General features: G+C 43.8%; 2 protein-coding genes across 6 annotated transcripts in view; one reads left to right on the top strand and one right to left on the bottom strand.

The window, feature by feature from the left end:
• Nucleotides 1-16579, top strand: part of aatkb (apoptosis-associated tyrosine kinase b) — a 770376-nt gene that overhangs the window by 527985 nt on the left and 225812 nt on the right. The window lies entirely within an intron of this gene.
• Nucleotides 1-16579, bottom strand: part of LOC114665186 (dynein axonemal intermediate chain 2-like) — a 28388-nt gene that overhangs the window by 11643 nt on the left and 166 nt on the right. Inside the window, exons 2-10 of the mRNA XM_028819611.2 lie at nt 13382-13570; nt 12433-12594; nt 12179-12303; nt 10620-10762; nt 8025-8138; nt 7684-7823; nt 6013-6135; nt 5442-5665; nt 5175-5310 (exon numbers count right to left, since the gene is read on the bottom strand). Of these exons, the coding sequence (XP_028675444.2) occupies nt 5175-5310; nt 5442-5665; nt 6013-6135; nt 7684-7823; nt 8025-8138; nt 10620-10762; nt 12179-12303; nt 12433-12594; nt 13382-13564 (1350 nt within the window). The 5' untranslated portion in view covers nt 13565-13570. The remainder of the gene's footprint in view (nt 1-5174; nt 5311-5441; nt 5666-6012; nt 6136-7683; nt 7824-8024; nt 8139-10619; nt 10763-12178; nt 12304-12432; nt 12595-13381; nt 13571-16579) is intronic.

Here is a 16579-nt window from a genome sequence, read left to right as displayed (position 1 = left end):
ATTCTTAAGAATCGCCTTAGTCAATGGGTGGGCCTCTCTGGCAGTGTCTTAAACTGGTTTGAATCCTACCTGGCAGGGAGAAAATTCTTTGTTAGTTGTGGTAATTATAACTCAAAGACACATGATATTCTATATGGTGTTCCACAAGGCTCTATCCTGGGTCCGCTGCTCTTCTCAATCTACATGCTTCCATTAGGTCAGATTATCTCGGGACATAACGTGAGCTACCACAGCTATGCTGATGACACACAGCTGTATTTATCAATAGCACCTGATGACCCCAAATCTCTTGATTCGCTAACACAATGTCTAACCTGTATCTCAGAATGGATGAATAGTAACTTTCTCAAATTAAATAAAGAAAAAACCGAAATCTTAGTGATTGGCAATAATGGATACAATGAGGCTATTAGAAATAAACTGGATGCATTAGGATTAAAAGTCAAATCGGAGGTAAAAAGCTTAGGGGTAACCGTTGATTGTAATCTGAATTTTAAATCGCATATTAATAAAATCACTAGGACAGCATTTTTTCACCTAAGGAACATAGCAAAAGTTAGACCTCTTATATCATCGAAAGATGCAGAGAAATTAGTTCATGCGTTTGTCTTTAGTCGGCTAGATTACTGTAATGCACTCCTCTCAGGACTACCCAAAAAAGACATCAATCGTTTGCAGTTAGTGCAGAATGCAGCTGCTAGAATCCTTACCAGGAAAAGAAAATCCGAACACATTTCTCCAGTTTTGATGTCACTACACTGGTTACCTGTGTCATTCAGAATTGACTTTAAAATTCTGCTTATGGTTTATAAAGCTTTAAATAATCTCGCCCCGTCTTATATATCGGAATGTCTGACACCTTATATTCCAAATCGCAACCTCAGATCCTCAACTGAGTGTCTCCTTAGAATTCCAAGAGCAAAACTTAAAAGAAGTGGTGAGGCGGCCTTCTGCTGTTATGCACCTAAAATCTGGAATAGCCTGTCAGTAGGAATTCGCCAGGCTAATACAGTGGAGCACTTTAAAAAACTACTGAAAACACATTACTTTAACATGGCCTTCTCATAACTTCACTGTAATTTAATCCTGACACTCTGTATATCCAATTCATTATAATAACTATTCATTCAAAATTTGTACTAACCCCTACTCTCTCTTCTGTTTTCTTTTCCGGTGTCCTATTGGTGGTGGCTTGTGCCACCACCATCTACCCAAAGCACCATGATGTTCCAACAATGATGGATGGATTAAAAGCCAGAAGTCTGTATAACCATCAGCATCAAGTGACTCCGTGAGAACCCTAACTACAAAAAGGACTATTTCATTTATGTTAGGTAGAATGCCCAAAGGGGACTGGGCGGTCTCGTGGCCTGGAACCCCTACAGATTTTATTTTTTTCTCCAGCCTTCTGGAGTTTTTTTTTTGTTTTTTCTGTCCACCCTGGCCATCGGACCTTACTCCTTTCTATGTTAACTAATGTTGTTTTATTTTAATTTCTTATTTGTCTTTTATTCTTCTTTTCTTCGTTATGTAAAGCACTTTGAGCTACTTTTTGTATGAAAATGTGCTATATAAATAAATGTTGTTGTTGTTGTTGTTGTCAAATGAGACCATTCAGTCTATCAAGCCCATTTGTTTAGCTAATAGATAAGCTATCCCAACATCTCATCCAGATTCTTCTTAAAAGTGGTCAAGGCTTTTATTTTATGTGCCAAGGTGTGTTAATCATGTGCTCGCTCCCCCCCGAAGCTATCACAATAGACTCCAGCTCAACATGGCCTGGGGTTGAACTACAGAAAATGAACATACAGCATTATATATAGTGCATCCGGCGCCGCCGTGAGTGGCAGCCTTTTCAGCAGCTCCGTGTAGGACTATATGTGTATGTGTACTTTTCTACTTTTATTTTTCTATTTTTATTTATTGATCACTCCTACCACTTTATTTTATGTGGATTCCTTCCCTGGACACACTTACTTTTACAACGTGGGCATGGATTTTAACACGCCGAGACTCGCCTATTCAAGTACTCAACTTCGGGCGCTGAGAACAAATGCCAGTGCCGGTGTGGTTCCATATTTACCCGACGAGGTAAGAAGGCGGTATCGTGGCAGCAGAGCCGGCACTAAGCTAAAAAAGAAGCGGCTTGCGAGAAAGTGGCGTTTCAAGCCTTCGGTGCCTTCTGTGATTCTGGGGATTATGTAAACTCAATCTCAAATAAGATCGACGAACTGGCTGCGCTGGTGAAAAATGTAAGGACCTACAGAGAATGCAGTTTGTTGTGTTTCTGCGAAACGTGGCTAAATAACACCATCCCAGATGCCAACGTGGAGCTACCCGGGTTTAGCACCGTTAGAGCGGACAGAGATGCAAGTACCTGTGGTAAGCACAAAGGAGGAGGACTCGCTCTCTATGTTAATACACGGTGGTGTCACTCTGGACATGTTAACGTCAAAATCTCCACTTGCTGCAGGGATATCGAACTGTTGGCCGTAAGTTTACGTCCCTACTACTTGCCCAGAGAGTTTGGACATGTCATTGTTGTTATTGTATACATTCCTCCTCGGGCAGACGTGGAGTCAGCGAGTGACATCATCCATTCTGCTGTTGCTAAGTTACAAACGCAGCACCCTGAGGCGCTTGTGCTAATCGCTGGAGACTTTAACCATGTGACACTGGACAAAACATTGCCTGCATTCTCCCAGTATGTGGACTGTAACACCCGGGGAAATAAGACTATTGATTTACTGTATGCAAACGTTAAAGACGCATACAGCGCCACCCCGCTGCCTGCGCTTGGGAAAGGAGATCATAACCTGGTTCAGCTTCAGCCTCACTATAAACCAAAAGTTAGAGTCCTACCTGTAACCACACGATCATTCAGGAAGTGGACCCCGGAGGCTGAGAATACTCTGAGAGAACGTTTTGGAACTACAGACTGGGATATCCTGCAGGGATCTCATAATGAGAACATTGAGGAAGTTGTTGACTGCACTACTGACTACATCAACTTCTGTATGGACATTGTAGTTCCAGTAAGAACAGTACGCTGCCATGCTAACAACAAGCCATGGATTACAAGTGACATCAAGGGCCTTTTAAATCAGAAGAAAAGGGCTTTTAAAGACGGTGATCAGCATGAGCTCAAGTGCGTGCAGAAGGAACTCCGAGTCCAACTCAGGGCGGCGAAGGAGCAGTACAGGAGAAAGCTGGAGCAGAAGTTGCAGAATAACAGCATGAAGGAAGTGTGGGATGGGATGAAGATCATCACTGGCTGCAGCTCGAAGCGGGGTACCACCATTGAGAGAGACGTGAAGAGAGCAAACCAAATGAACAACTTTTTTAACAGGTTTGACCACCCTAACCCACTCTCACTCTCACCTCGGAGTACTGCACCCTCCACACATCCTTCTGCTGATACCAGCATAGGAAAAACATCCCCACCCATAATAACAACAGCGCAAGTGAGCAGAGAGCTGAGGAAACTTCGTGCCAGCAAAGCAGCGGGTCCAGATGGAGTATCGCCACGACTGCTGAAGGTCTGTGCATCGGAGCTGGGGGGTCCTCTACAGCGCATCTTCAACCTGAGCCTGGAACAGGGGAGAGTCCCGAGGCTTTGGAAAACATCTTGTATCACCCCAGTCCCAAAGGTATCACGTCCTAGTGAGCTGAATGACTTTCGGCCTGTTGCTCTGACATCACATGTGATGAAGACCATGGAGAGGCTGCTGCTTCACCACCTTAGGCCACAGGTTCAACACGCCCTTGACCCTCTGCAGTTTGCATATCAGGAGAAGGTGGGAGCGGAAGATGCCATCATCTATATGCTACACCAATCCCTCTCTCACTTGGACAGAGGCAGTGGTGCTGTAAGAATTATGTTTCTAGACTTCTCTAGCGCCTTCAACACAATCCAACCTCTGCTCCTTAGGGACAAGCTGACAGAGATGGGATTAGATTCATACCTAGTGGCATGGATCGTGGACTATCTTAAAGACAGACCTCAGTATGTGCGTCTTGGGAACTGCACGTCTGACATTGTGGTCAGCAACACAGGAGCGCCACAAGGGACTGTACTTTCTCTGGTCCTGTTCAGCCTATATACATCGGACTTCCAATACAACTCGGAGTCCTGCCATGTGCAAAAGTTCGCTGATGACACTGCTATCATGGGCTGTATCAGGAATGGGCTGGAGGAGGAGTATAGGGACCTAATCAATGACTTTGTTAAATGGTCCGACTCAAACCACCTACACCTGAACACCAGCAAAACCAAGGAGCTGGTGGAGGATTTTAGGAGGCCCAGACCCCTCATAGACCCAGTGATCATCAAAGGTGACTGTGTGCAGATGGTGCAGACCTATAAATACCTGGGAGTGCAGCTGGATGATAAATTAGACTGGACTGCCAATACTGATGCGCTGTGCAAGAAAGGACAAAGCCGGTTATACTTCCTTAGAAGGCTGGCTTCCTTCAACATCTGCAATAAGATGCTGCAGATGTTCTATCAAACAGTTGTGGCGAGCGCCCTCTTCTACGCAGTGGTGTGCTGGGGAGGCAGCATTAAGAGGAAAGACGCCTCACGCCTGGACAAACTGGTGAGGAAGGCAGGCTCTATTGTTGGCATGGAGCTGGACAGTTTAACATCTGTGGCAGAGCGAAGGGCGCTCAGCAGGCTCCTATCAATTATGGAGAATCCACTGCATCCACTGAACAGGATCATCTCCAGACAGAAGAGCAGCTTCAGCGACAGACTGCTGTCACTGTCCTGCTCCACAGACAGATTGAGGAGATCGTTCCTCCCCCAAACTATGCGACTCTTTAATTCCACCAGGGGGGGTAAACGTTAATATTTAACATTATACATAGTTATTGTCTGTTTTTTCACCTGTATTATTATCATTCTTTAATTTAATATTATTTATTGTATCAGTATGCTGCTGCTGAAGAATGTGAATTTCCCATTGGGATTAATAAAGTATCTATCTATCTATCTATCTAATCATGGTTCCCATAGAAATGGCCAATCAGTAGAACCTGAACATCACTAACGCCAGCAATTGCTAGGTTTCCATATTCTTTTCACCATTAGTGCCAATTTTCCAGTCTCCTTGAATTTTGGGAAACTGAAGAGGCTAAACAGAAAGATAAGCCAGGATCTTTGACTAACTTGCCTTAACACTGAGTGTTGGATCATTCTGCTTAAATAAGAAGTCCCATACATCCAGTGTGCCATCTGTCTTTGTAGTAAAGAAAACTGAGGGCCGAATTGGACTCCAACAGCCATCCGTTAAATAAGCCATGTGATACCTGAAAGAAAAAGTGAATTAGACAAGGACGACTGGACAATTACATAAGTGTGTCAGAAAGCCACAATGTAGCACACCAAGTTCATGAGTCAGGAGCTTTGTAATCTGAAATGCTTTCTTTGGCAGCCTTACTTGGTCCACATAATGGAGGACTCCTTAATATCTTCAGACCAGATTCGTGCTGTCCAGTCTCCCACTGTGAGAAAGTTTTTGGGGAAGAATGGATTTCTCTGCAGTGCATAGATTGGCCCATGGTGGCCACTGTATGTGCAGACAATTTTCTCTCCTGGTGTCTTGGCTTTCCTGTTGCACGAAACCACCATCCCTTGCTCTGTTCCCACCATGAACTTTGTTGGCTGTGTAAAGAAATATAAACAGTTGTTGTAATGCAGCATATCCTTGTGTGTGTGTTTTTGTGTAGCCAGGAATTCATTGATCACGGGAGTCAGACATCTGGACTTTGTGGATTGCCTGTTCTACGCTGCCTACCAAAGGACAACAGCATCATGGTACATGCTCTATTCAGATGGCCTGGAATGGTGTCTCAAATATTGTAAAATGTGGTCGGAAACCATTGGAGCCCGGTGTGTGACTTTCTCACTTGGTACACTCAGCTTAGAGTTTGTTAAGTGGGTGAAGAAACAGTTGTTGGTATTTTATCATAATTCATGCAAGGCACGGCAAAAGAGTCCTGATGTCTTACCATAGTGGTTTCAAACTCCAGTGAGATTGCACCAAGTGAGCTATCCAGGTTCCCCTTCTTGCTCAGGTCAAGGACCAGCTTTTCTGTCGGTTCACTCATCTTTCGAATGTCCCACCACAACACCTTCAAACAAAAAAAAAAAAAGAAAATAAGCCAAGTGCAATGTGTAACAATAAAAATTACAAGTAGCAATGGATCAGCTGGCATGAAAACTGGAAAATGAGATGCAAATAATTAGGCCTATGGGCCTGTCATAGGCACTGGACATAACTGGGGTAGAAAACTGATGGAGAGAAGAATGTCTGTTATTCTCCACAACATCAGTAAATGCCACCCATCAAACTGAAAGTTAATAACCAATTAAGTTCAATTCATGCTGACCCTTGTGAAGCTTGTACAGCTGCCATAGAACCCCAGAAATGCCATGATGACACATTTGTGTTTTAGACGAGTCCCTCAATGGTCATTCTGAGCGCATTTTGTCAGCCTGGTCCAGAAGTAACAGTGGAAATAATGCTTGTAGAAATAATTGCACACCCATCTGGAAGAGCCTAGCCTGGAGAAGACTGGTGGATCATCCTACTAATCGGCACAGCATCTCCACTAACGCTTACCACTAAATATGGGAAAATGGTGCCTTTGTGGATCACCAGGCAGACTTCCAGCAGTAGGCTAATGACTCACAGAGGTAAGGCCCTAGATAGATAGATAGATTTTAATTTTAGCGTAGTAGGCAGGATAAGATAGATAGATAGATAGATAGATAGATAGATAGATAGATAGATAGATAGATAGATAGATAGATAGATAGATAGATAGATAGATAGATAGATAGATAGATAGATAGATAGATAGATAGATAGATACTTTATTAATCCCAAGGGGAAATTCACAAATTTATGGTCTCCATTATAAATTATAAAGCTACCTTTGATCACTTGCCATTGCTGTTTCTAAATGAATTGAGGCTCCAGCAATTCAGACAACACTGTGTGGTGCCAACGTCTGCATTACTTGGACCTTCAAGGAGCACAGTGCTTAGCTGGATGTGAAAGGGGACACCACCACTGGGGACCCTGTGTGACTCCATACCACAACATATCATTAGATGATGTTAATCAGCCCTCACTTTGCTATGTCTCACTCACATACAACTTTTTTCTCCTCCATTTTTTATTCTAGTGGGTACAACGCTTTTTTTTTTCCCCCAAACAGGGTACAAATAAATTGTCTAATATGAGAGACAAGCCACCTTCAGTCGAGAGATTCCTAAATGGTGTGTGAGGATCACTGTTGCCAAGACACCATGTAAGACCAGGCAGGTATTGTGGGGGCATCATATATAGCAAATGTCATGGCGAGTGCTATTTCAGTGTGGGTGGCAGAGGTGTCCCCGGGTCTAACTTGAGTGAGTTGCAGGTCATTTATACCCGTGGCATGTCAGCCCCTTATAACCTTCAGCTGGACGAGTGAATCAAAAAACAGAAATAAAATCGTAAAGAATTAAAATGAAACTTTTACGTTTCAAATTTTTCTATGGGTATGGTGAGCAGCAGTCATGCAAGGCTGTAATCAGAGACTGCAGTCTGGTACATCCCAGCAATCATTTCAAGAAATTTCAAGGCAAACTTATCTTTGAAGGCAATCCAGAAAAACCGAGTTAAAGCTGACCTGCCCATCAGTGGACGTGGAAAAACATTCTGTGCCGGTTTTGGACTGCAACCAGATGACCTTGTAGACTGGGTCTCGGTGGCTGTGTTCAACCGTTGACATCTCCACCGGTTGACTGCCCTTCCTTGTGTCCCAGTAAGCTGTGCAGACAGACAGACATGTTATGGTCAGGGCAGAGCAAATGAAACATAACATACCCTACATTATGCCACCATAAAACAGGGTGAATGGGGTGAGGGTGGTAAACACCATTCCTGCCATGGCTTGCTTCTTGCTATTCAATCTGGTGGTCAAAGCCATGGACATGATGGTATAAGCAAGAGGGACCTCAAAGGACTTACCAATCTGCCCGTTGTAGCAGCCGCCAACAAGGATGTGCGAGTCTTTGGGGTTGTACTCCAGGCACACGAGAGGTGACACGGGCTTCAGGGTCATCTCTGGCTTGTTGGGGTTCTCTGTGAAAGAGTATAGAAAAGCAAGTCACAACCTTTTTTTTGCCATTTAGGAAAGAATATTGGAAATTTATCTTTTTAGGAACTGAGACAAGGAAGGATCTACGTTGTGAGGGATGGCCGGCCATATATTCCGGCCCACACCTTAAACCGCCAGGTGGAGCCCTCCCAGCAGTATGGAGGCTCCCCGAATTCCAGCAGGGCCTCATGGACCATGTAGTTTTTATAAACAGCCCTGCTGGATACCATGGGGACCACCGGGAGCCGCTGCAGGGAGGATGCTACGTGCCCTATAACCCGGAAGTACGTCCTGATCACATGACCAGAAGGAACGACATGCTTCTGGGATGAAGAAAAGGACTTTTAACCTGAGCCGGAAGTGATAACGAATCATGGACTGCAGGGTTGGAACCACTTCTGGGTCAGGGGATATAAAAGGACTTTGGGAAAGCCCAGACGTTGAGCTGAGCTGGGAGGAAGGGTGGCTAAGTGTCCGGGAGAGGAGGATTGTTATTGAATAGTGTAATTGGATTATTGTGGAGTGGAGGGTGCTTTGTGCACGTTATTATAATAAAAAGTCAAGATATTGGACTTTTACCTGGTGTTTGGCGTGGTACCTGAGGGTTCAAGGGAGCAATAGCGCCCCCCTACTGTTACAACGTGTAAAGAATATCTTTTAAGGTTTGGGTTCATCCTGTTAAATCTGCTTTACCTCCTGGAGGAGCAATGGAAAATGGACCCAGGCTGGCATGTGTGCACATACCTCTGGCATTACCAGTCACTGCTTGCTTTTGAAGTACAGGAGGAAGCCAAAACAACAGCAGGACAACTAAGACATTGGGCACAGCACTGGAACTGAAGTGGCATAACCTGTAGTGGGTGCTTCATGCTTGGAAAAACTATGAATGTTTCAAAATTAAAGGGGTTCTGCATCTGGGTGATGGGCAAGTTCCACCACTGTGATGTGACAGGCGGATATTCAGTTAAAGGAACTGCTTTGGTTACAGCTAAAATGTGAAGCAACCAGTCATTAAAGGAATACTCCGCCCAAAAATTTATTTTTTCTGTTACTTACCCCATGTACAGTAGTTTGTAGTGATGGCCAAGAAAAATGTGTAACCTCATGTTGTCATCAAGAAGGAAGATACAAACTTTTTAAGATATAACACAAGCCAGTGGTGTCCAATGCTGTACAGCGACAAACAATGTGAAAAACGTCCATGAAAGACGAAACAAGTTCACATTCCTTATGTGAGTTATCCACACTTCCATGAAGATCAGCGCACATCATACACAGAAAGTGCAGGTTCCCTTGGGATGGACTTTTTTAAAATGAAGATCCTTTTTCCTCTCAGGAGTCCGTCATTTCCTAACCCGCTTTGTCCTGAACAGGGTTACAGGGGTCTGCTTGTGCCTGGAGAACAAACCCTGGACAGGCTGCCAGTCCATCACAGGGCCAATCAAGAGTCTTTACAAACTACTTGAGGTAAGTAACAAAGAAATCACCCCAACAAAAAATTATATGTATATTTTTTTTTCCTTTAAGTGTAAAGGGGGCTTTATGTGCGTCAGCTGGGGTTTATGTATATTTTCTCTTTTACTGTTTTTGTTAATTTTGGCTTATTATTATGCTGATATCTGTGTTAATTTTCTTTTGTTTATTATTTATTAATTATTTACGGCCTTTTTAAGTGTGCTGCCATGTTCTGTACCTCAGGGGGCAGGTCCTCCTACTCCTAAGTACAGCAGAAAGAGAGGCCCAGCCTGGAGCATCAGGGTTGCATCAGAGTTGACTGGAACTGCTGGTACGTCTTAATTTTTTGTGCTGGTCTTTATTGGGTTCTGCTCTAGAATTGTGTATTGGGACTTCTTCACTCTGGGTTGCCTTTTTAGGCAACTCCTTTTGGCCTCATTTCTTCCCTTATTTTCTATTTTGTGTTAATAGTTATTTTATAAGGATTCCTTGTTTTACATTGTCTTCTGTGCCTTTTTTTTTGTCCTCTCTTGTGAGACATTTCGTAATATTTTGTATTTTTTGAACTTTTGAAACCAGTTACCCATTTTGGGTCTGTGTAGGCCAAAGCCAACAAGTAGCAGTTGGGAGGCTTGTCTGACACTTCTTCAAAGTCCTGGACTGCTTTCTGGTCTTTCAGTGGTCTTACACCCCCATTTTGTCATGTTTATGAATGACAAACACAACAGAGGACACTTTTTTTTTCTTTTTTTAAGCAGTGTCAGCTGCTGTTAGACAACCTTATTCATTCATTCATTTATTTGGTTTTATTTGTTCATTCAGATTCTCTTTATCCTGTATATTTTAGTTGAAGATCTAAAAGTGTGCCGGGTGAAAAATTCATATAATTGAAGAAATAGTGAAGCTGTTACACAGCACCGCAGCTGGCATCAGGTGTGCCCGCCAACTTCTGGCTTTTAATTAAACATGAGCCTGGTGGCCGACTTGTGGTAGTAAGTGAATGTACTCACCGAGGTCCCATATGTAGGAGTCAAAACTCATTTCCTTGCTGCCGTGCTGGAACTCCAGTGAAGAATACGATATGGCCAGCTTCCTACCTCCATCAGGGTGCCAGGACAAGCTGGTGGCAGTACGCTTGATTTCATTGGGGTCTCTGTAGGGGGTGAGGGAATGCAGACAAAGGCACAGTAACAAGTCTTGGGAACAAAAGATGGAGAATCAGAACGGGGGTCACTGGGAAACAGAAAATAAAACCTTGGCATTATAAGCTGGCAAAATGGAGGCCAGGCCGGTTAGTTGCCCCTTTTCCCCAAAATCAGTAAATCTTTCCAAAGCTATCAATGTGTACATTTATTTGATCTGCTGCCTTTCAGGAGGTGCACAGCACTTTACTGAGTAACCCGTCTCTACTTCTCTCTGTCAGATTATGTCTAGAAATCACAGCACCTTAGCACAGATACTTGACAAAGTTGTTGGAATGTCTAGAAATCGTATATAGCGCCTTTCACAGGGACCGCCATTACACAAAGCTTACAAAATGGTGTGCTATAAGGTGCAACATTACACAGGATGTGTAAAGAAATCAAGCACATCTCATTTCTATATATGACATGCAGCGCAATCACTCTGTCCACTGATCTTTACGGGGTGCACTGCAGGAAGATATCTTGACATATGTGTGTGCCTTTTTAAAAATATCTTGAAATGTATCTGAGATATTGTAAAATAAAATTGGAGAAAATCATTTTGAGATATCTGAGATGGACATGAGACACATTTTCAGTTACCATGAAATGATTTTGGGGTTTTCGACAAATGTACATTTTAGATCTCTGAATTGAGAGTCGATGTGAAGGGATTGGAGATACATTTCCAGATATCTTAAAATTGCTTCCTGTCCATTTTGAGATCTCAAATTGATTTCATCCATCCATCCATTTATTTTCCAACCCGCTGAATCCGAACACAGGGTCACGGGGGTCTGCTGGAGCCAATCCCAGCCAACACAGGGCACAAGGCAGGGAACAAATCCCAGGCAGGGTGCCAACCCACCGCAGGACACACACAAGCACACACACACACTAGGGCCAATTTAGAATCGCCAATCCACCTAACCTGCATGTCTTTGGACTGTGGGAGGAAACCCACACAGACACGGGGAGAACATGCAAACTCCATGTAGGGAGGACCCGGGAAGTGAACCCAGGTCTCCTAACTGCGAGGCAGCAGCGCTACCACTGCGCCACCGTGCCGCCCTCAAATTGATTTCAGGATATCATAAAAGAGATGGGAAGTTCCATTGAAAACATCGGCAATTGTACAGGAAGTCACTTTGAGTTGCATTTCTTGTTTTCAGAGATCTCCACATGTATTTGAGATAATACAAAATGGATGGGCGCTTATTTCAAGATGATTTAAAATTCATGTCCAGATATGTGTAATGCAGTTAAAGATGTCTCAAATACATTTCAAGAGATCTTGAAATGATACTCTCGTTAATTTTAAGACTGGTCAAACGCATTTAAGATATCTTGAAGTAGACACACCTGCTTTTAGAGGAAGACCTTACCGGAAAACATTGATGGTTTTGGCTGAGGGGGGCTCTTCTGTACCTTCTATCACGTCTTCCTCTTCTCCGAAATATTCCTCATAAATATCGATGGCGTTGTTCTGTTTGATGCAGTGCTCCATAAGCTGTTGACCAAAAGAATCAAGAGTGTTCATCGTCATTATTAAGATGACGCAAGATGGGCGAACATAAGCACACTGCACAAGTCAGACTGCATTGCAGAGTTTGTTCTGCAGGGGGAGCTCAATACTCACACTGCCCAACTGCAGAAGGGTGTTCACGTAGTTCTCGTCCTTCTCCACTTTCTTCCTGTAGCGCATTGTTTGCTCCATCTCTTGGGGGTTCACATCCTTTGGCCAGCCCCCTTCTACATGGTTTATCCCCCGCGTTTCAGTCGCAAACCTCTCTGTGTTCACCTGTGGACCAGAAGGGATCCATTAAAAGCTGCACCAACTTTGAATTTCCAGGTGTGGTGCTGAAATCAACTTAACTCTGCTGGACTTCAAAAAAAAAAAAAAAGGAAAACATTTTTTAAAATGACAAATGACATTGTTTTAGTTTTATTGATCATATATTATTAATCCATTCATTCATTTTTGGACTTGTTTCCACTATAGAAACATATGGAGTTGCAATCTGCGCTGACAGCAACCAGTGTGGAGAAAGAAGTAGTCATAGAAGGAGGACCCTTAAAATAGTGAAACAGGCACAAAGGTGAGTCTGTCTGCGTCGATCACATCGTGTATTTACATTTCTCTTCCGTTGTACGTCTCGTTGCCGTTTTCATTGCACATTCTTGCCCTTACGTCCTTCTCTCTGCGTTTCTTGTTGCCTTTCTTCATCGGACATTCCTGCCCTGCTGTGGACACAAGACAACGTAACGCACAGACTCGCGTCTACGTCTCACGTCGGCCACTTGCCTTTGTTTAGTGGACATTCCTGCCCTCTTGTGGACATTGGGTGACATTACAACCCAGCAGGGACACCGATGCAGGACAGACAGACATCTTATCACTTTATATAGAGATATGTTAGATTAAAATAAAAGACATGAATGCGCTAATAGTAAATCCACAAATTACAATAACCCAACAGTAGGTACAGTATAGTACATCATGCTGTACGAGTGGGCCTTTAGCTCCCCTAACTAGATTTCCTTCATTGGCATTTTACAGCAAACTCTGTGTGACAGGAGCCCCTTACCTCGTGCTCGGACATCTCCTGGACACACTGAATCGGCGTGTCGCAAGGGTTCCTCTCAATGAAGTTCCCAGCCAGCGTGGGATCTGGCAGGATGTCCACATGAAGCTCTGCTGGCCGGTCAGAGAAATTGCACTGCCGGCCGAACTCGCTGCGCTTCTTTGTGTACACGTACACGATCTCCATTATGACCTATGAAAATAATTATAATTATTTAAAACTCTGCAATCGCCGAGAGCCTTTCTCAGCATTATGTCCGCGTTCACCTCAGTGGCAAAGGCATTTACAGAATGGACAAATCAGCCCTGGAAGAAGCGTTGGAGATGTGGGAACAGTAGATTGACGGTCAACTGGGAAAATTAAAAGAGCAGGACGACCTTCATCAAGCAGCCTTGATTACTGTGCCAGAAATCAGGGCTGCCATACAGCGGCCGACAGTCCTCCTTCCTGACTTCCGTTGCCCACATACTGCCTTCATTGTAAGGTCTGCTGGATTATTTTGGTTTCTGTACCTAATGCAAGTATTGGGAGCAAATAGGACTGCAGGTTTTCATACCAACCAGTCCAGTAATCACAAGGTAAATAACATCCAGTATCAGTGAAGGTTTCTTGAATCTTCTTCTTCCTCTTCATCCTTTCCCACTTGTATGCGAGATTGATGTGCTTGTTCCACCTTCACCAAATACCTCGGTCCTGCACATCCTCCCCAGTCAGGCCCTTTTACTTCATCCATCCATCCATCCACCTCCACTTTGAACTTCCATTCCCATCACTTTTTGCCCACATGTTCATTGTCTCAGTTCATCACACGTCCTCACCACTTCACTACTCTCCTGTACTTTTTTTTTTAGCTATCTCCCCCACTTTTATTATACCTCTGAAGGTCTCATTTCTTATTCTGTCCTTCTTTGTAACTCTACACATCCATCTCAACCTTCTCATTTCTGCCACATCCAGCTTCTTCTTCTCCTGCTGTGCTCCTTCCGTTGCTGGTCTTACAACAATCTTAATAATTCTCACCCCTAACCTTTGATCACATGACCCTCCCGATGCCTCCTTTCAATTGTTCCATCCACAATGCACTGTGCACTTAATTCTCCATCTTGGCTTTATCCTGCATTTTTACTTTCCCACTCATCACTCTTGGATGAAGTGTACACAAATGTTCATTGTACAGCTAGTAGCAGACATCTCATCCAAAGCAACTCAGAAATCAGAGGTGTGTGACGAAGGAATCGGTGGCAGGACACTGAAGCACAGGTGGCAGGCTGAGAGGCTGTGCACAACTGCTGGACATTTTGAACAATGCCTTGTCCTTCAGGCCATTTTGTGACCCCACCCTATTTCCACATTTAAGCTTCTGTAAAAGTTAACTTTCCCTCTTAGGATAAATAAAGTAATTTCTGTCTACCTATGAACAGTCTTAACATTCAAGGTGCCACTGTGGTTCTTTACAGTGATGCCATAGTGGGAACCATTGTTTGGTCCCCAAATGAACCGTCCACATGAAGGAACCTTTCTGTATTTAGATCTGTAACAGGCTCCATGACCAACCCTGAATAAAAGGTAACGGATTTATAAAATGCCAGTGGGTTTTGGATTATAAATGGACTCTTGCTGCAGACTGTAGGTTCAGGTGTTCTTGATCTGTTCCTATCCTGCTAGGTTGCCTAATCATACACTGAGTATTTCTCTTTTGTCCACATATTATGAACCTTTTAATGTCTAAAGAACCAACTTCATATGCAAAGAAGCCTTCACAGAAGGACATGGTGCTTAGTCAAGCAATGGAGCCACGAAGAGCCACACAACCCTGTAAAGCACCTTTACAGACGTAGGCTCCTTAAGGGTCTGTGGGCCGTACGTATGCATCTACTGTAGTGGATTTTACTCGGCTTGTTTACATCCCATAAAACCATCCCAAATGTCATCTGCTGTAAAACTTTAAATCTCCACTACTACAGGCCACGTTGGGGTAAAAACGCACCTGAAAAGGGGCGCTAGAATCGGGTCAAAAAAGACCCGTGAGGCACAGCATTGACTCAGCACTTGGACCTTGAGAAGGTTAGATATGGATGGATGGATGGATGGATTTTGTAGTAATAATACAATCAGTGAATTTTAGTTCTTTTAGGCAGAATCAGGCACAAACATCAGACTCTGTTGAGTGGACCACGCGAGTGTGACGGGACAGCCGGGTTAACACCAAGGACAGCTGTGGCCATCCCACCTTTACATTTACATTTACAACATTTAGCAGACGCTCTTATCCAGAGCGACTTACAACAGTGCTTAGTAGTCAGGTGTCAGTGGGCCTTAAGTGCACTGGCTTCACAAAGCGCCATTTAATCCTGGGAAGGGTTCATTGGGCCTCGAAAAACTTCCTAAAATGAAGGGAAAAAAAACCCAGAAATCTTCAGTGTGTAGGCTGCCTAGCAGGATATTAACGGATTAAGAAAACCTGCAAGTGTTAATGTATACAAAGAATGTACTTTTAAAATCAGGACTTCTGAGTATTTCTCAAATCTGTTATCTTCTATTCCTGGTTATTTACTGTGTGGAGCCTGTGACAGATCTAAATAAATAAAGAGGGCCTTCTAGTACCCTTCCTGTGGATGGGTCTTTTGGGAAGCAAAAATGGTTCCCCTTTGGCATCGCTCTGGCACCTTGTCTTTTTGCTCACCCGCACTCTTAAAAAGTAAAGGAAGGAGCGAGCGCCTCATGACACGTCAGGCAGACGAGCCGGCCGGTGGGATGATGAGCCGACATTGTGCGAAGTCAGCTGTCTTCGAGGCCGCCGATTCTCGATTTCTTAGTAGACGGAGGCCGTTCCTTTATCACTCCTGATGGACCTTGGTTATCGCCCCCGTGTCACTCGGTGCTTTGTCAGAATTCATCAAAATGCAGCCCCACGAGGAGCAAAACATCTTAAAAATAAAAACGACCGCCTAGCGACCCAGAGGCCGCCCAGATTGTTTGTTTCTGTGATAATTAAACGCTTTGATTGGCCATCTAACACGAAATCAAACTTTACGGTTTTACTTTATTCGTTTGTGACACAGAGCCGCTAAAACAAACACACTCCCCCATTCATTCGCAAAACACACAACACACGCGCGAACCATTCCCACTTGGAGGTCCCGACGAGTCTGAAACGCCGACCGTGGACACGCTTAGTTTCCATTAGAAAAAAAACCGAAG

Source organism: Erpetoichthys calabaricus, chromosome 14 (genome assembly GCF_900747795.2).
Source record: "Erpetoichthys calabaricus chromosome 14, fErpCal1.3, whole genome shotgun sequence".
Lineage (NCBI taxonomy): Eukaryota > Metazoa > Chordata > Cladistia > Polypteriformes > Polypteridae > Erpetoichthys > Erpetoichthys calabaricus.
Note: the sequence above shows the minus strand (reverse complement) of the source record. Positions and strands in the feature narration are given on the sequence as shown.